Source organism: Mya arenaria, chromosome 13 (assembly GCF_026914265.1).
Source record: "Mya arenaria isolate MELC-2E11 chromosome 13, ASM2691426v1".
NCBI lineage: Eukaryota > Metazoa > Mollusca > Bivalvia > Myida > Myidae > Mya > Mya arenaria.
In genome coordinates, this window is record NC_069134.1 from 46,619,242 (window position 1) to 46,641,066 (window position 21,825).

At 36.2% G+C, this 21,825-nt stretch overlaps 1 protein-coding gene across 1 annotated transcript in view; it reads left to right on the plus strand.

Moving 5' to 3' along the window:
• LOC128214213 (uncharacterized) overlaps positions 1-21,272 on the plus strand; it is a 78,590-nt gene extending 57,318 nt beyond the window's left edge. The window contains exons 5-14 of the mRNA XM_052920563.1: positions 7,600-7,779; positions 8,035-8,144; positions 15,477-15,585; positions 15,920-16,211; positions 16,751-16,815; positions 17,148-17,222; positions 17,390-17,566; positions 17,937-18,025; positions 18,303-18,414; positions 18,895-21,272. Of these exons, the coding sequence (XP_052776523.1) occupies positions 7,600-7,779; positions 8,035-8,144; positions 15,477-15,585; positions 15,920-16,211; positions 16,751-16,815; positions 17,148-17,222; positions 17,390-17,566; positions 17,937-18,025; positions 18,303-18,414; positions 18,895-19,058 (1,373 nt within the window). The 3' untranslated portion in view covers positions 19,059-21,272. The remainder of the gene's footprint in view (positions 1-7,599; positions 7,780-8,034; positions 8,145-15,476; positions 15,586-15,919; positions 16,212-16,750; positions 16,816-17,147; positions 17,223-17,389; positions 17,567-17,936; positions 18,026-18,302; positions 18,415-18,894) is intronic.
• Positions 21,273-21,825: the final 553 nt, after the last annotated feature.

The window sequence follows — 21,825 nt, forward strand, 5'->3', positions numbered from 1 at the left end:
TTCATCAACTTCCTACACTGAAGCATCAAGTATTGAACATCGCTTTTATGTCTGTAATCTTCGACAATTTGCATAATTTACAATTTTGAATTTCCTAGAGAGAGTTTTCTTCCGAATTCAGACAAATCAACGCAAACGACATGGTTTTAATTTCATTCCATTATTCTGGGACATCCGATTTAGAGTCAGGACTAGCTTTTATGGGTTGTTGTGGCTGCTTTCCGTTGGTTGGCTTCTTTAACTTCTTTTGTTTAGTCATTTTAAGCTCGACTATTCGAAGAATAAGGAGAGCAATACTACTCACCCTGGCGTCGGCGTCACACCTTGGTTAAGGTTTTGCATGTAAGCACCTTTAAGTCATTATCTCAGTAAATACATCATTTATTGCATTGAAACTTTGGATATGTATTCCCAACTATCTTACATACTAAATTAATGAAGTAAGATAACACTTATTTGAATAAAATGCAAATAATAGGCCTTTATTATTCGACTTAGAAATTCCGGTTATCAGCCCCGGCGAAAAAAGGTTCATGAAGTTCATGAATTATTCATGAGTTCATGAAATGAAGGAAAAATGGCCAATTTATTCATGAAGTTCATGAACTAAAAGTCATTCAACTAGAGTTCTTGAACCAAATTTCAAGAACTTCATGAACTAAAAGTAACTGAACTAAGTGTTCATCATAAGTGGTCATTTTTCTTTCATGAACTTTTTGCAGCAAATTAATATTATAAATTTCATGAATATTCACCAACAAAATTTCACTATGATCACAACAATTTACTTAATAATTGGAAACTATGAATGTTATGCAATAAACATGTAGAAATGTGATGATCACGACTGTAATAGACTATTAGTGGATTGTAAGCAAATTAAACTTGACCATCACATAAATATTCTAATGAATGTACTTTCAATAGTTATGTAATTGAACACACATTAATTTATAATACTACTTCATTGTTTTTCATAATGGTTTAAGAAGTTATATTGAAACAAGACTAATCATTATAAAATATGACAGTTCTATGGTTTTGCCAAGAAATCGTCCATTTATAACACTTCCACTTTTTATGACACATAACACTGCTGTGAGTTTATACACCTAAGACCTTGCCAAATGATGTAATCATTGTAGATGATGATGGTTCTTCTTCTTTAGGGTAGATTGTGTGTAAGTTTCAAATTTATTTAATCACTGCGACTTGCCAAACTTTTTCTGACAGGATTTAGTTTGTGTAAAGCAGTCCCTCACTATACAGGAACAGTTTTTCACTTCTTCTCTAGTTAAGATAGTGTAACTCATATTTTTGAACAGTTTCCAAAATAACATCTGTATCAATGTTGATTCCCAAAGAAACTAACATGGAGTTGGTAGATGATTTGATTCTATACTGCAGTGCAGTAATATGTCCTCCTTTTCTTTCTCAACCGACAGTTGTCTTCCTCTATTTTAAGTCTGATTTCCCTGAACAATATATGACATTGAATTTATCTTTTGATGATAAGAAGCAAGTTTAAAATACATAATTAAAGTCTTCTTTCTTTAAATAAGGCCAATTTTTTTTTTATTTTAACTCTAGAAGATTATATAATAGATGAGATTTTAAGCTGTTCACTATGCAGTTGAAACAAAATTAGCTAGTATTAATTGTAGGTACAGGACTATTCACATTTAAGCCTCAAAGTAAAAAAAGTGATACCAATTGCGATCTACTGTCAAGTTCTTGAGTCATATGACAGTTAAGGGGCATTGCTCTCGTAGTAGAATTGCTATGTTTGAGAGAAGTGGGTCCTCCCGGGAAAACAATAAATGTATGACTTTGTATTAACACTCACTTCTGTCAAATATGTATTTGGTTCCATTGAAATCCACTATGACGCGTTCATGACAAGAAAAAAAATTCATAACTTTTAAAATTATCTTAGCTTAAACCCTTACCAGTTACTCTAGTCAGTAGTGTCATGAATACGTGAGCACCTGCAGAAATTGTACAGGACATGTTGGTGGGTTGGGGCTCGGTATGGTGGCAACATGATCAGGGTTCAGGCGTACCGGTAACAGGAAAAGTTGACATCCTCACTTTCGCCACATCTATAGCTGAGTAACTGCATAAATGGTTTTGTATTACTCGTCTCCATTGAGTCTGAAATGGGCAATTTACTTTAGTGAATATCATAAACAATTATATGTAAGACATATTTTCTTCACCCAATCACCCAAGAACATATCACAATTTCAAACTGTCACATATTTTCGCGACTTCTTTAAATTGTCTCTTTTCCGATCAAATGAAAGTATTACACAAGTAAACACATTTCAAAGTGATGAAGCGAAATGACAATAAGTTCTTATGATTTTTTTGTAAGAAAAACATATAATTCATAATTAGAAAAAAATCAAATTGACGATTGACATGCTCTTTCCAGAAATTACAATTTACAGTCAATTGATATTGTCATTGAATAACGTTGTACATTTAGTAAGGAGTCAAAACCAATTTAGTTCAACAATAATTTACAAGTGATAGGTAAAAACTCACCAGTTTGCCATCCTGGTCATTTTAATGACCTACACAATGAAAGTTTCATCCATTATCGTCTGCAGAACTGTACTTCCGGTTCAATTCAAAATGGCGGCTTATTGTTGTCATTCAGCTGCGTTAAAGACAACTAATGGATTTTGAATTACTCTAGAGGATAGAAATCATAGCTATTAATTATCTTACTATCTATTAGCCAATGTGTTACATTTTCACGCTGTCTAATAGTGGAGATTAAAAACTACTGTTTGGAACATTGCCGTCACCGCAAACCAAGACTCAAGACATTTGCTTAAACAAAACATAAGTCAATTTTGAAGTTTAAAAATTATATAAACGACTATGAATGCCTATCAATTATATATGTACAGCATGGTCACTAAAACAGAAGTTGTATGGGAAAACTATTTCTTAAGAATCTTAACCAATAAAAAAATATTTCAAAACCAGTTGTTTGGGTTTATGAGAATATCTTCTTTTGTTTTTCAACACTTTGTTAAGAATATTCCTTCAGCCACAAATCACAGATCATCTGTATACGAAGTTGATGAACAAGAAAGGTAAAAACATGCCACATTCCCCTCTCAATCCCTGGTGTACCCCGGCCCTTAGGGGAGGGGGGCGTTGTTACAATTGTCTGACTGGTGCATTAACAACTAGAAAAGATATTTTTAAATGCAAACTTTAACCTTACATTGCAGTTTTGCTTAACTTTAATGAAATGTTCAGGAACTTGCCAAACAATCTTTCAAAGTTCATGAACTTATTCAAAAGTTCATCAACTTCAAATGTGGTTCATGAACTTTCAGTTAACTGGTCAAAAGTTCATGAACTAATAAATTATCACAATAATAGTTCATGAACTTAAATACTATATTATTTTGATGTTCATAAACTTTTGGAATAGTTCATGAACTTTTGGAATAGTTCATGAACTTCATGAACCTTTTTCGCAGGGTGGTTTTGCGTGCAAGTACACATATAGTTGAGTATTTCAGCAACTACTTGAGGTATTGCACTGAGACTTTATACAATGGTACTCAACCATCCAACCTACTTAATTAACCATGTTAGATAACTCTAGTTTGCATTTAATGCAAAAAAATAAGCCTTTATTATTTGACTTAGAAATTCCGGTTAAGGTTTTCCGTGCAAGCACACATAGGTTAATATCTCAGCAACTACTTTAGGTATTGCATTGAGACATGATACAATGGTACCATCCAACCTACTTAATTAAGCAAGTTAGATAACTCTAGGTTGCATTTATTGCAAATAATAAGCCTTTATTATTTGACTTAGAAATTCCGGTTAAGGTTTTCCGTGCAAGCACACATAGGTTAATATCTCAGCAACTGGCCCCTTTTTTATTCGACTTAGAAATTCTGGTTACGGTTTTGCATGTAACCACATTTAAGTCAATATCTCAGCAAATATATCATGTATTGCATTGAAACGTTAGCTATGTATTCAAATAATGGCCCCTTTTTATTCAATATAGAAATTCTGGTTTAGGTTTTGCATGTAACCACTTTTAAGTCAATACCTCAGCGAATACATCATGAATTGCATTGAAACTTTACACACAGGCTCCCAACCATTTAACCTTCTTATTTAATCAAGTAAGATAACTCTATCTTTCATATTGTATAATTTGCCCCTTTATTATGCGACTTAGAAATTCTGGTTAAGGTCTTGCATGTTAGCACACACATGATAATATCTCTGCAACTACTTGATGTATTGCATTAAGACTTTATACAGTGGTATTCAACCACCCAACCTAATTGAATAACCAAGTTAGATAACTGTATTTTGCAAATAATGGCCCTTTATTATTAGACTTTCTGGTTAAAAATTTGCATGTAACCACATTTATGTTAATATCTCAGCACATCATGTACTGCATTGAAATCTAATCTAACAGTGATCCATGCATGTTTCGCCAACACTTTTCAATCATTACATGGCGGAATAGTCGAGCGCGCTGTCTCTGTGACAGCTCTTGTTATTCTAGTTCTGACCCCTCAGTTATAAACAGCAACAAATAAAACTACTTTATTGGAAACTATTTATGGCCCTTGTAGCCTACTTCTGTGATGGACCTTGTTGCCTTCTTTTGTGATGGCCCTTGTAGCTTACTTCTGTAATGACCCTTGTAGCCTACTTATGTGGTGGCCCTTGTAGCCTACTTCTGTAATGGCTCTTGTAGCCTACTTCTGTGATGGCCCCTGTAGCCTACTTCTGTGATGGCCCTTGTAGCCTACTTCTGTGATGGCCCTTGTAGCCTACTTCTGTGATGGCCCTTGTAGCCTACTTCTGTGATGACCCTTGTAGCCTACTTCTGTGATGGCCCCTGTAGCCTACTTCTGTGATGGCCCTTGTAGCCTACTTCTGTGATGGCCCTTGTAGCCTACTTCTGTGATGACTCTGGTAGCCTACATCTGTGATGACCCATGTAGCCTACTTCTGTGATGACCCTTGTAAGCCTACTTCTGTGATGACTCTGGTAGCCTACTTCTGTGATGGCCCTTGTAGCCTACTTCTGTGATGACTCTGGTAGCCTACATCTGTGATGACCCTTGTAGCCTACTTCTGTGATGGCCCCTGTAGCCTACTTCTGTGATGGCCCTTGTAGCCTACTTCTGTGATGGCCCTTGTAGCCTACTTCTGTGATGACTCTGGTAGCCTACATCTGTGATGACCCATGTAGCCTACTTCTGTGATGACCCTTGTAAGCCTACTTCTGTGATGACCCTTGTAAGCCTACTTCTGTGATGACTCTGGTAGCCTACTTCTGTGATGGCCCTTGTAGCCTACTTCTGTGATGACTCTGGTAGCCTACATCTGTGATGACCCTTGTAAGCCTACTTCTGTGATGGCCCCTGTAGCCTTCTTCTGTGATGGTCCTAATGTAGCCTACTTCTTCTGCAGCTATGTTAAGCTTTAATTTTTCAAAGAATGTGGCTAGACAGATCATAAATTTGAGCTCCCTTTATGCAGTTGTTTACAATATAAAACAAAAACAAATATTTATTATGGAAACTTTATTCCCAATAATTTCCTGTAATCGAAAAGCCTTGCTAGGAACCTTACCTATAAACGGAACTATATTAGTTTAAACATTATATATTTTATTACAACGATTGTGAAGAAAGTTATGCTAAGTCACTTTCGTTGGCACGATGTTGCGCGAAGGTGTGGTATTTTGTTATGGGGGAAACCGGAGTGCCCAGAGAAAACCCACTTGTCTGGCTTGGTGACCACTAACCGATAGTGGAACTATACATTAAACATTAAAAAATGGCACTAATTAAAGAGTACATTATGACTCATACAATTTCTGCACTTATTTTCCTCGAATTACCCATTAAAAGAGCAAGTATCTTACATAAGTAGTCAATTTGAAAGCAATTCATCTTCCTAATCTAGCGATGGTTTTTGATTGAAGCTTTCAACTGGTGTCTTTTAATACCAGTGAGAATAAAAAAACATAGTTGATGTTTGTAACTTGCGTATTAATTTTGTTCATATATGATCAAGAATTTAAGATTACTTTTTGAAGATTTTTTTGTTTTAATATTGCATATAAATCATGACTTAGTGTTATTTGAGTTTAGATACCGCACCTTAATATGTCATGTCGTTCATTTTGTAAGACTGTGTAAAGCAATGAAGGCAACACAAATAGTTACGCTTGAACTGTTGATTTATATACTTGTACGAAAGGAAGCGTAATTGTGGCTTTATATCAGTATTGGATTTTTATTTGCAATTATTAACGACACATAGCCATAGGAAAGGGGTAGCCAAACGCGAATGTATCCATCTGCTTATACCTTTACATGCAGTACTGTTTGGAAATACAACATAAATGCTTGAAATCTAAGTTGGAAATGCAATAATTCACCTATTTGTGATTTCGGTTTAAAATGCAACAGTTGTAGACCATATTTGTTAACACAACAATAAGGACCATTCAACACCAGATCAGTTTACAGCTTTGTCAATTCCATAGTCATAAATATATTATTGTATTTGAGGTTTTATTTTTCTCCGAAGAAAACCCATCAATTTTCAATTCATTACAAAGCCATTTATAAAGTCGTTAAGTCGTTTTCTGCTATATAATGCATGTCATAAACTGCATTGTACCCCATAATGATCGTTAAACCGCTGTAAAAGAGTTAGAATTTCCAAAATATTAACTTTGCATAATACCACATTCATTGCGTGGCATGTATAATTTAGATATCGCAGAATACACTAAGTATTGAATTCTTGATGAGACAAGGGATGGAAATTTATTAAGCTTAAATTGGACAGATATTAATGGGATTTTGATTTTGCGCCAATAAACCATGAGCCATATTCACATTTATGCGGGCTTGCATTCAAAGTTGGAATCAGAGAGGATTCTAAGAATATTTCAACGCAATGCAATGGAATTAAATGCGTCTATTTGGGATATAAGCAATGGTATGGGAATAAATCCTTTAACATTTAACTAGATACAGCTGGCTGAATAGTGTCCATTGTCTGCTTTTCTGAGAGAAAAACCCCATAGTTATTAGTCATGTATAATTTGTTTGGTTTAAATAGGAAATCGGCAGGTCTAAACGTTTGTTTTTGAATGATTTGTTTGCATTGATCTTTGAATTGTTCTACTGTTTTGTTTCTCTTTGCGTTTCTTAGAAAATCACGATAAAATAGACTATAAGTCTAAGAAATCAATAATGGAAAGTACATTTATATACCCGGAAAAAATATGGAAATGGCATTATGTGCCGCAAAACTTTTAATCCCGCTATTTACAGTGTTTATTAAGGAATACTTGTCTTTTCAGAGCCAGGCAATTTGCACCAAAATAATGCTCATGATTCACAAAGTAAACAGCTTTTTTGTGTAAACCAAGTTAATTATCTTTTTTATCAATTTCAAGGGAGGCAATCGAAAGTAATAGTTTTAAAAGTCTTGTTCAAAACGGATTTGTTCATAATACTGACATTTTACATACAAAACAATATATTTACTATTTCCTCTTTCCAGCTCCGAGTTCTCCCCAGCCGTGCCCATTCCAGGGGTCCTACACGTTTTCCTACACAAACGGTACCATGTCAACACTCCAGTGCGACTCACCACTCTCGGAGGTGCACGCATGCGCAGACGAGTCGAAATTCAAATTTGTGTACAGACGATGTCATGGCATTCCTGGAACATACGAAAGAGGTAAGAACACATGGACGTATGAAAGCGTTTATTCATATCTTATATTCGGTTTCATATACGACACGAAATATGTTTTTTGTTTGTTTTTTCTTAAAATAAATATGGTTCCGATTATTTAATAAATTATACTAATATTATACTAATGCACCGAATTGGCGCAACAAATTGCGCAGAGTGTTCCTCATTATAAACTATTTAAGACTACGATGTTCAGGCTCAATATTTTTTACGTGACATGGAAATATTGTGTTTTAGTACTGGACTTCCAATGTCTCGCCACCTGGGAAAACGGAGAGAAGTACTTGTATGGCAGCTTCTCGGAGTCCTGGATGAAATATGCGGACGACTACCAGTATAGATGCTTTGTAAGTATCTCAATTCATACATGTTACGTTTGAATGCAAAGCAATGCTGTTATAATTTGTAAAAAACATTAGTCTATTTGATGCAACTCATGATATTGCACCTTGTGTATTAATCACTGACTCTAAAAGTAGTGAATTTCTCAATAAAATTATACGTAGCTATTGTAATTGAACATTACTTAAAGGTATACAATACAAAAAGTACATACTGTTTAAAAGGTGTGTGGCTAGGTAAAACTGTAAGAACAATTCCCAAAATGTGGCCGGTATCCACGTACCGGCTGTTGAATGCACAATGTGGGCATACTGGCCATTAAAGGCGTATTGTGTCAGATATTCTCGTACTGGACATTGAAGGCGAAATGTGGCAAGAATACTCGTACTGGACATTAAAGGCGAAATGTGGCAAGTATCCTCGTACTGGACATAGAGGGCGAAATGTGGCAAGTATCCACGTTCTGGACATTGATGGCGAAATGTGGCAAGTATCCACGTACTGGACATTGAAAGCGAAATGTGGCAAGTATCCACGTATTGGACATTGAAGGTGAAATCTGGCAGGTATCCACGTACTGGACATTAAAGGCGAAATGTGGCAGGTATTCATGTACTGGATAATGAAGGCGAAATGTGGCAGGTATCCACGTACTGGACATTGAAGGCCAAATGTGGTAGGTATCCACGTACTGGACATTGAAAGGCAGTTGTGGCTAGTATCGACGTACTGGACATTGAAGGCAATAATGGATAGTATCCACGTACTGGACATTGAAGGCGAAATGTGGCAGGTATCCACGTACTGGACATTGAATGCGAAATGTGGCAAGTATCCACGTATTGGACATTGAAGGCGAAATGTGGCAAGTATCCATGAATTGGACATTAGAGGCGAAATCTGGCAGGTATCCACGTTCTAACCATTGAATGCAAAACGTGACAAGTATCCAAGTACTGGACTTTGAATGCGAAAAGTTGCTAGTATCCACGTACTGGACATTGAATGCGAAATGTGGCAAGTATTCACGTACTGGTCATTGAATGTGAAATGTGGCAAGTATCCACGTATTGAACATTGAAGGCGAAATGTGGCAGGTATCCATGTACTGGACACTGAAGGCGAAATCTGGCAGGTATCCACGTTACTGGACATTGAAGGCGAAATGTGGCCGGTATCCACGTACTGGCCATTGAAGGCAATTGTGATTAGTATACGCGTACTGAACATTAAGCGAAATATGGCAAGTATACTTGCACTGGACATTGAAGGCGAAATGTTGCTAGTAGCCACATACTGGAAATTGAAGGCGAAATGTGACCCGGCATCCACGTTCTGGACAGTGGAGGCAATTGTGGGTAGTATCCCCCTTCTTGACTTTGAAATCAATTGTGGCAAGTATCTAGTGGCAGGTATCCCCGTATTGGACATTGAAGGCAAAATGTGGCGGGTATCCACGTACTAGCCATTGAAATTAATTGTGGCAAGTATCCACGTACTGGCCATTGAATGCGAAAGTGGCAAGTATCCTAGTATTGGACATTGAAGGCAAAATATGGCAGGTATCCACGTACTAGCCATTGAAGGCAAAATGTGGCAGGTATCCACGTACTGGGCATTGAAGGCAAACTGTGGGAGGTATCCACGTACTGGACATTGAAGGCGAAATGTGGCAGGTATCCACGTACTGGACATTGAAGGCGAAATGTGGCAGGTATCCACGCACTGGCCATTGAAGGCAATTGTGACTAGTATACGCGTACTGAACATTAAGCGAAATGTGGCAAGTATACTCGCACTGGACATTGAAGGCGAAATGTGGCCGGTATGCACTTACTGGACATTGAAGGCACTTGTGGCTTATATCCACGTACTGGCCATTGAAGGCAAAATGTGGCAAGTGTCCATGTACTGGCCATTGAATGCGAAATGTGGCAGGTATCCACGTATTGGACATTGAAGGCGAAATGTGGCAGGTATCCACGTACTAGACATTGAAGGCAAAATGTGGCAGGTATCCTCATACTGGACATTGAAGGCGACATGTGGCTTATATCCACGTACTGGCCATTGAAGGCAAAATGTGGCAAGTGTCCATGTACTGGCCATTGAATGCGAAATGTGGCAGGTATCCACGTATTGGACATTGAAGGCGAAATGTGGCAGGTATCCACGTACTAGACATTGAAGGCAAAATGTGGCAGGTATCCTCATACTGGACATTGAAGGCGACATGTGGCAATGATCCACGTACTGGACATTGAAGGCGAAATGTGGCAGGTATCCACGTACTGGACTTTGAAGGCGAAATGTGGCAAGTATCCACGTACTGGACATTGAAGGCGAAATGTGGCAAGTATCCACGTACTGGACATTGAACGCAAAACGTGACAAGTATCCAAGTACTGGACTTTGAATGCGAAAAGTTGCTAGTATCCACGTACTGGACATTGAAGGCGAAATGTGGCAAGTATTCACGTACTGGTCATTGAATGTGAAATGTGGCAAGTATCCACGTATTGAACATTGAAGGCGAAATGTGGCAGGTATCCATGTACTGGACATTGAAGGCGAAATCTGGCAGGTATCCACGTTACTGGACATTGAAGGCGAAATGTGGCCGGTATCCACGTACTGGCCATTGAAGGCAATTGTGACTAGTATACGCGTACTGAACATTAAGCGAAATATGGCAAGTATACTTGCACTGGACATTGAAGGCGAAATGTTGCTAGTAGCCACATACTGGAAATTGAAGGCGAAATGTGACCCGGCATCCACGTTCTGGACAGTGGATGCAATTGTGGGTAGTATCCACCTTCTGGACATTGAAATCAATTGTGGCAAGTATCTAGTGGCAGGTATTCCCGTATTGGACATTGAAGGCAAAATGTGGCAGGTATCCACGTACTAGCCATTGAAATCAATTGTGGCAAGTATCCACGTACTGGCCATTGAATGCGAAAGTGGCAGGTATCCTATTATTGGACATTGAAGGCAAAATATGGCAGGTATCCACGTACTAGCCATTGAAGGCAAAATGTGGCAGGTATCCACGTACTGGACATTGAAGGCAAACTGTGGGAGGTATCCACGTACTGGACATTGAAGGCGAAATGTGGCAGGTATCCACGTACTGGACATTGAAGGCGAAATGTGGCAGGTATCCACGTACTGGCCATTGAAGGCAATTGTGACTAGTATACGCGTACTGAACATTAAGCGAAATGTGGCAAGTATACTCGCACTGGACATTGAATGCGAAATGTGGCCGGTATGCACTTACTGGACATTGAAGGCACTTGTGGCTTATATCCACGTACTGGCCATTGAAGGCAAAATGTGTCAATTGTCCATGTACTGGCCATTGAATGCGAAATGTGGCAGGTATCCACGTATTGAACATTGAAGGCAAAATGTGGCAGGTATCCACGTACTAGACATTGAAGGCAAAATGTGGCAGGTATCCTCATACTGGACATTGAAGGCGACATGTGGCAATGATCCACGTACTGGACATTGAAGGCGAAATGTGGCAAGTATCCACGTACTGGACTTTGAAGGCGAAATGTGGCAGGTATCCACGTACTGGACATTGAAGGCGAAATGTGGCAAGTATCCACGTACTGGACATTGAATGCAAAACGTGACAAGTATCCAAGTACTGGACTTTGAATGCGAAAAGTTGCTAGTATCCACGTACCGGACATTGAAGGCGAAATGTGGCAAGTATGCACGTACTGGACATTGAATGCGAAATGTGGCAAGTATCCAAGTTCTGAACATTGAATGCGAAATGTGACAAGTATCCATGTACTGGCTATTGAAGGCGAAACGTGGCAAGTATTCACGAATTGGACATTGAGGACAAATTGTGACCAGTATGCACGTACTGGACATTAAATTCGAAATGTGGCAAGTTTTCAAGTACTGGACATTGAAGGCGAAATGTAGCAGTTATCCACGTACTGGCCATTGAAGGCGAAATGTGGCAGGGCATCCACGTACTAGTCATTGAAGACGAAATGTGGCAAGCATCCACGTACTGCACATTGAAGGCGAAATGTGGCCGGTATTCACGTACTGGACATTGAAGGCGAAATGTGTCAGGTATCCACGTACTGGCCATTGAAGGAGAAATGTGGCAGGGCATCCACGTACTAGTCATCGAAGGCGAAATATGGCAAGCATCCACGTACTGCACATTGAAGACGAAATGTGGCAAGTATTTACGTACTGGACATTGAAAGCGAAATGTGGCTGTTTGTTAACTGGAACTTGATGGCATAATGTGACCGGTGATCACGTAGGCAAGATATGGTAAAGTAGGAATTGTATTATAAACTGGGTTGTCCACCATAACGGAATAAAATAAGCTATTGTTTACTAATAAAAGACTGACAGCAGGCCGTAACACCTTCATTTTTAATGCAGAGGATATACTAGTATAAGTTTTAATATCCTCTCCTTATTTAACTTTTTATATTTGTATCAATTTCAAACGTTGCATAAATAAGTGCATTATGCAACAAGAACGGTGTTAATAAATGCGGGTATTGTTGGTACATAATTTATTGAATCCAGTGAAGTAATGCCTCATTCTTCCCAGGGGAAGTAGTTTACGATGTACTAAAACTTTAGCCAGCATGAAAGCACTATATCATATCTCTTTAAAATCTTACGACTACCAAACGTTTTTTGCTTATTTCAACCCTTTGAAGTCGACGCCACAAAACATGTGTAAATTACAATAAAGTAAAATACACAACATTTTATTACACCCCTTTGCAAAATGCCTACTGAAGTAGAGAAACAAATTATTTGTTATACAAGAGATGCGGTAGGATGAGTACTTGAGTTCAGTCTTTCAGTTTCAACTCGATATAGGCTGTTCTCGATTTCGAAAACAGGCCCAAACCAGCAAATGAAACACGCCAAAACCAGCAAATGAAACACGCCCAAACCAGCAGATGAAACACGCCCAAACCAGCAAATGAAACACGCCCAAACCAGCAAATGAAACACGCCCAAACCAGCAAATGAAACACGCCCAAACCAGCAGATGAAACACGCCCAAACCAGCAAATGAAACAGTGATGTCGCGAACTAAAGTGGCTCAACACCAGATTATCATTTAAAATATATATGAAATTAAGGACTCACAAAGATAACAACAAGGTCATTAACGCATATTTATACAAATAAACTAGCACTTTAAAAATATATGATTTCCTATTCGTAATGTACCATTGTATATTAAAACCATATGTTGTATACCTAGTATTATATATTATTAGGATTCAGATATTTAAAGGCAGCGCCATAAAACAAACACTTAATAAGGGACAAAATAAAGAAATATAAACGGGCGACGTCAAGCCTGAAATATTATGATAAGCGCAGCCAGGCGGAATGTAAAAAAGCTGCAAATCATTTCAGTAAATAGAAGCCATACTGTGTATATTGCATGACAGTCGGCGGGGGACACAGATTTTTATCTTCGTTCTAAATTCATTGCTGAGATGTTTTAACGTCCATTATAGTTTATGAGAGACGCAAATTATATCTGATTTATATCTTTGGCAAAGTGTTTCTAAGATGCCTCATGCTGACGTTTCGCCAAGTTATGTTATGCGTTTCTTACGCGCTATGGTAGGCAGTAAATTGTTTGTATAACATTATAAGAAGTCGATGTCTTGTATATCAATTTGTTAAAATAATATATGAAAAATAGAACAAGTACAGTGGCCGATGAAGCAATCGCTCACGATCAGTAGCTCTAATTCAAACTGCGTCTAAAAATTCGTTCACAAATAAAAACACAGAACAAAAGAGTCGAGCCGTCGAGGATTTGCAGTAAATTGTCCAGATCGTATACCAAAAATTTCGAAACTACTCCTCTCGTGAAAATTTCGAAAAGCTCAAAAACTGTGTTACACCCAAAAACGTATACACAAGTGTGACAAATAAATATGTACTAGTAATCGTGAAAGTATTATTGAACAAAGGAGACCACGTACTCAATGTTTTATGTTCTATTTGTGAGAGAAGAGATCCACTCGTGCATTGTTCAATACTCTACCCTAATTGTTTGTTATGTAACCACCTCCACGTGGTTATGATAAGCCCGCATTTATTCCATGTGTCACAAACTGCAATCTTAGCGCCAAAATTAGTTAAACCAGGCCTGCCAAGAAGCTAAATGCATTAAAGTCTCCCAATGATTCTTAGTTTATGATTATGAAAATGGAGTGTATTTCTTGTTATTTTTTTATCCCACCAGCAGCATAATGGCTTAATCAGAGGTTATTCATGTTCATAGTTGTAGAGGCAATAATGTGACTTACGTTATGTAACATATGTTATAATTCGTCATATCCATAAAATTTCAAAACCGACTACGAAAACTGCAAGCATTTAGTATTGGTTGTTAACTTGTTATGTTCTTGAATCATAATCATGAATTCATTTTGCAAATAAAACAAGAATAAGAGTTTACGAACTAGCGTAACACTGGAAGTCCTGCATTTGTTTCTTTATAAACTTTTGTTAAAATTAAATTTTATTTGTTGGCTAAAACTGAACTTTAAGACATTGCATTAGTTATTCAAAACATCGGCAAATGTAATGAATGTTGATGTTTTACAATTTGTTTCGCTCCTGTATAGTTGTTAAAGCGTCTGTTAATTTGGTCTTGTCAGCATAACTGCACGATCTCGGAAATGTATTTAAGATTAAGCCTCCATTACTTTTATTAAATGTTCATGAATACAAAAAGAAAGTCACATGAAATTTAGTTTTCGCGGCACTCAACCGTCCGTTGAATTCGTTTAAAAGGAAGCACACATGTAACCAGCACAAGTTTCCTGTGTACATGTTTTGACTGCATGCATGCCATATAATTAGTTTCCAAGGAAACATAGAAAATGTGAAGTTGGTTTAGATACCTTTGTTCCGATGTATTTCATATGTATGTATGCACATCATAAAACGCGTTTCTAAAGAAACAAGAGAAATAAGGGAATCGTTTTTACCGTTTAAAATATATTGTTTGAATGGATGAGTTGAACGAGTTGTACTTCAATTGCCGGAATGACGTCTTCAAGTGATTCTTAAAATACATTGACTACAAAAATTCATTACTGTTTTTACCACACAAGCTGTTCCCCTGCAGAACATTTACATTGCTTATAATATAAACTGTGATCTGGTATTAGAGTTCCAAATTAGTTTTGCTATGTGCATACTTGTAAATGTTACTCCCCACTGTATAAATGTTACTCCCCCTGTATAAATGTTACTCCCCCTGTATAAATGTTACTCCCCCTGTATTTCAGATGCACAGTTTTTACGGGACACACGGAGACATGTCGATGTCGGCCGATTCCACGTGTCAAGGGCTACAGAGCCCCACCCTCGGGGTCATTTCCATGAAGTTCACAAAAGGTAGATATTTGCTAAAGTACAAATTGGTTTTCGGTGTATAGATTACAATTGAAACGCATTCCTCAGATACAACCAATCTTGGGAAGTATATAATTGGTTGTCAGGAGGTCCGCGTAAACGACCAAGTGATTACTTTGAATACATTCGTTCTGACCGGAGCAGCGATAAAATATTGCCCATAGTATTCTACAGTTGAATATAAAACCTTATGTTTAGAATAAAATGTGCGATCTATTTCATATATGTATGCTTTTAAAAAAGCCTAGGCTAGAATAAGTGTTATTGCCCATAAACTTAGTCAATAGCTTAGCAAATCTAACCATCACCATTTCAGATATGAACCAACCACGTGGTTCATGCCGGTTCCCGGATGTTCTCGTAAACAGGAACAAGTGGCGAGACTTGAGCGGGAAGTGGATTCTCGAAGTCGAGGCTGGTCTGCAAGTTTTGCGCCTTAAGGATAGGTTATCGTCTGATAAAGTTCATTATGAAGATGGGCCTTTTGGGATTGATACGTCATTGACAAAGCTCGTGATTAAGTGCGTGGAAAATACGTATCAAGCGCAGACGAAAATAGCAGATGTTCTTCAAACTGACTACGTCACCTACGTAACAGACGATGACTGGTCAGTACAAGCTTTGCTGGTCTGGCCCCATTTTCTCGAAAATATTTTCGTTTTTACTCGAAAACTTACTCAACTTATCAAACCACATGACAGCCTGGCAAGGTCCGAAAGCTTAAATGTTTTGATATTTTTGGTCAATATTTCAAATAAGATTTTTTAGGGTTAGATATGTGCTTTAGTACGTATTCAAAATGTGTAAGTTGTACTCAATTGTGTTATGTATAAATGATGACTGGTTGTAACGTGAAATATGGTTTGTTTCTTCCCCGTAACATCTAAAACGTTAACAGTTGACCGTGAAAGCGAATATAACGTAACGTTCGTGGTATTAATCATTTATTTGAACTTGCTCTACCAAACTGTTTTATCTTAATGATATGTGTTATGACATTCTTTCTACACTTCATTAAAACTACTAAATTAATGTAATTCAACAAGATAGGTGTCAAGCGCAAGGTTTTGAGCTGGAAACTTTTTATTTTATCTATCGTCAATGATTTATAATCTAGTGTTAGTTATATTTCCCTGTCCTCTTTCAGTGAGTCAGGATACCAGTGTGTTAGACTTATCAAGAGGGATGAAAACATTCTGGAAATGTATCTAGGTATGTCGATGTAGTTTAAATTGCATTGTTTAAATGTATACTTTCTTTGATGATGATTGAAGCTAGCGTTGTAGTTTCTTAATTGCAAGTTGAAGCTTCCATTGTTCTTTTTGCGATACGAACTAACATTGTTAAAATCTGGGTTACGAAGAACAACATGTATCTACGTGGCACAGCATACCTTATATAGTATGTGCTTCGTCGTTGATGATTATCGGTAATCTAATTGTCGAAGTTTTAAAAACCACATACTAGACAAGTATTTTTTTAAAACCTCGCGTTAGATAGTGCTGGTAAATTAAGTGATTGTATACATTATAACGTTCTTCCAGGCGATCGTTTGAATGGCACCTCAACGTCGTGTTCCGAAAACAATTTCGACGAGGCCACAAAGCACTTGCTTATCCGTAAGTACCTTGTGTGTGCTTCTCATCTTTGATTCCTCGCATAAACACTCATGTTTTCCAGTAAGTAATATAGATCTCATTGCTGTAGCTTCACAAGGTGTGAATATTAATACCTGATATTTGCATAAGGATGAACAAGGATGAACAACTTTTCCTTTTAACGCCAGCTGACGCGAATGACGCGGGTCAGTGCAGCATCACCCGGAAGGGTATATACAACTATCAGGACAAGGCGTCCATGTGCACAGGCACCGTGGATATTGGTTGCTCCACACCTAATAGGATCACCATAGAAACACGCTGCTCCGACCCACACCAGCTCTCGGCCAGGCACACAGAGAAAGGTACGAGTGTTGCTTTACTACAGACAAAAACAAACAAACTTCTAAGGTTGCTCTTTCCAACTTGCATAAGCCAGTACTATGACTGACAGTTCCCTTTGAGACTCACATTTTTTTATCAATTTCATATAGCACAAAGAATAGTGGACTCGTATGTTGTTGTATTTACTTTTCAAATTCGCAGTTATTTAAAGGAAAACCCTGATAAGAAAATGCATGTAACTACCGTTGTTAACTTAGATTCAAGAAATGCCAAGGGCAGATAAGAATGTGTTCTATGATGGTCTGAAAACAATAGCACTGTCTTTTATATTTCTAAGCAATAAACAACCTTACAGTCAAGATACAGCATTCTAATCATATATCTTTTCAGTTGAAATTCTGCACTGTCTGCATAGTTGGACAACGGGCGCCAGAACGTTTATCATTATTCAGAATGAAGGTCAAACGGCAAAATGTTTGGTAAGCAAATTGTTTCTTAATTGATGTAGATGTAATTTCAGATAGTGTTAAACGAAACGCTGCTTATTCCAATGATTTTTTATTGGCACATCTTTATCGATATAAAAAAATGTATAATTTAAACAGCTATTCATTTATTTGCTGATATTATGTTTAATTATCAGACGTTTAATTTACACGTATGGATAGTGAATGTATGTGTGTTTATTACAAGTATGGTATACAGACATGGTGGTTTGCAGAGTTATTTTAATAAATAATGTTTGTATATTTGCAGACATTCATTGACACAGAAATAGGGGTGGAGCTTCAGTCAGACGATAGCTGTCAATCAGATCGATGGACTGTCACAAATCAATACCTAAACTATGTTCTTTATACTCCACCAGGTAATACATCATCTTGCATCCACTATATGCAGCATTGACTGAATATGAGATGTAAAATATTGCCTCCATACAGTTATTGTATTAAATTATCACAATTCTTTCATCATGAACGACGAAGATGAAGTGATTTGGGACCACACACGTTAATGATAGATGATATCGTAGACAAAGTTCATTAATCTTCAGTTGATCAAGTTTTATGTGCCCCTTGATAATGTGTCAATTTGATAGATTATTTTTTGAAAGGATTAAATATTTCAGCGCATGGGTGTCTTCCAAGTGTGGATATAACAAAAATAACAGTTAAATTGTGTTAAATATTGAAAGTATTATAAATAAATGAAATGGAATACTTTGCAGTTATTAAAGACATTTAAAACTCCGACGTCATTCAAAGATATTTGAAAATTAATAAGATGTATTATCATCATTCCATAAAAAAAATAAGATTAGTTTTAAAAAATTGTCATATTGTTGCAGAATCTTGTGAAGGGAGCGAAATACAAGCGGATCAAGATACAATAAACAGTAGAACTGAGGTAGAAAAACATAGTGACACCATATCAGGGACCTGTCATTTCTCGTGTTTCCTTCCAACGATATTCACTTCCTTCGTGCTATTTCTGTTATCCCGAGTGAGGTGAGATGCCCGAAAGCATTCCAGACATACTTTCAAATCATTGTTCATCCATTTACACAATAAGTTTCACCGGAACGCACAGACACCTGGAAACCGCACTGCATCCTAGGACAGTTGTTCACATGATACATGTCTAAAAAGAGATAAAGTTAACATTTCGATATGGCAGAACAGAAAGGCAACATGGGATGGAAAAGTCAGTGACACTTTTAATTCGCGTACAAGTGGATACCTGATAGCAACTCCATTATATACACCACGCGGTGTTTGTTCTAGTCATTTCAGAAAGGATAATGTTTGTGAATGCTATGTGTGGTAAATACTCGCTTTTGGACATTATGATATTTCAAGGTAAATTATTGCATAATATTTCGAATCGACGAGGCCATAACTTGTTTGTCTTAATCATTTCAATACATGTACATGTACACATGTGCTGGAGTTGTTCAGCATTCTTGTAGTATACATCACATGTCTAATAACGTCATTATGAATTTGTATAGCCGTAGTCAGCCATATTTACTTGCCTAAAGATTTAGTCATTGCGATTGAAAGAGGCAAGATTCTTGCCTTACAGAATTGGTGTTCATTATCGAAGCAAAATTTCCTTTTAACATACTTATTCGTAGCATGATTCAATCTCTCTGCTTTTCTATTGAGCTTTATAACTATTAAGATATATGTTGTTTTTTTTTCTGTAGGGATTTCATTGTTTATGATTACAATGCAAATGATATTACATTTCATAAACAAATCATTAATACTGAAGGCGACCGTATTGTAAAATATTGAATTATTGTTGTGTTTTGGATGTAACATGCTCATGAAGTTTACTATGTGTCATGTATATTGAAAATGTAACGGTGCAAGCGCTTCATTGAAACAATAAATACTATGGTTCAGCAAAAATATGTAAGCATGTAATTGTTGACAAATTGGACTGAGTCATTTTTCGTAACTGCATAATGTTGAACGCGTTTTAATTGTATGTATAGAAAATGATAATGGAGGTAGTAATTTTAATCTTACCGAACATATAACTTAGTAATAATACACGAGTGTAAGGATACCATTAATAAATTATAGTGATTATTAAATAAAAAAGTCATTTTTGTCGGAATTCATAAGGAGGCGGTAGTGCTGCATTGATAAAAAATGTAATTATTATAATATATTATTAATAATATTATTATATTATTATAATATTACAATATATTGAAATAGTTTCGCATAGTCGTGTATTTTAAGACCTTTTCACAAATTGATATTGTACCAACAATAAAGTTTTTTTTTAGATATTAAATAACAACAACATACTTGCATCTATTGTTAAATGGTATTACGGAGAACAGGGTATAGAATCTGTAAACCAAATTTAAGTGTTGTATTCAATTTAAGATGTAAAGCTATGTGCTTTTGGTATATTTTGCACTTGCAGTTTTCTTTCCGAGTATGATTTCTTTTCGTTTTTACGAATTTTTTTTCGAACTAGGAATTTCAATTTTAATTGATGAAAGTTTTTGTATTTAATATTTTTAAAGTTTGATATTTTAGAAGAAAAAAGAAATACAATTTCATAGCATAAATTAATTAACTCCATTCACTTTATATCACGAAATCGCAGAACTTTTTAGCGGTAACATACTTTTGTGAGTTATTGAGTGGTTTAAACTGTTTGCATGATTCTATTTCCTAATTTTTCCCTTTTTCAAAATACAAATTGTTGTATTATCTTATGCTTTGTTTGATTATCATATAGTTTTGTGTTCAAAACATATCGCCTATAATTGTATAATATGTTGCTAATTGGTTAAAAATTGGTTGAAAGTTGTTTGTGTCCTAACAATAGCAAGATGTATTTTTAGCATGATGGTCAATTCTTTAGTCCTTAATTTATTATTTAAAACACTCATAAACATAAAATTGTAATATTTATCAAAACATAAAATCTTTTTCTATGTATATAGTTATACATGTATGAATACTCAAACAAAATATATTGTATTGTATTAGACCACAAAAATAGTTTCAAGATAGTGGTAATTTATAACATACATGCTCTTTGTTTACTTACACCATGAAATAACTATGTTTTGACATGCTGCAATGTTTGTGTTAGAGTATGCTTGAATCATTACGTTGTTATCGTTCAATATTTAACACAATTTAACTGTGATATTTTTGTAATAAATAATTAAAATATTTTTATAAAGATGAATGCGTGTTTGTTTTAATAATTTCCTTTACAAATAAGCTGGGAGTGGAAGAACTTGAAACCCTAATTTGTGATGGTCAAGTTTCTGAACCCAAAGCCTGTCAGAATTTACAGTTACAAATACCAATAATGATTTGCACTGCTGATAAGCTCTTGCTGTAATTCAGCAGGTCCCTGGTATAAAGGCATGTTCCAGGCCAGATTTTATACATAATGAAAGTTCAAGCCCCGAATATACACAAACACAATGATAGACCTTTATTTAAGAAATAAACTGCATGTTTGATATAATATTTTTTTCTGAGATTTATCTAGATAAAAAATGTAGTTTATGTGATTGCATTAAAATAATTAATTTTATTATACGAAAATCAGGTTTTCTATTGAGCTATGCATGTAGTTTTGAACAGTTTGATGGAATTTCTACATCTTAAATAAAGTCAAAACATAAAAATCATCATAAATAAAATATATATGTATGTGAAAAATAAAATATATAATTTATGTATATAAAACTTGAGTTTGAACACATTGATTTTAAGATTCGATTTGTAAA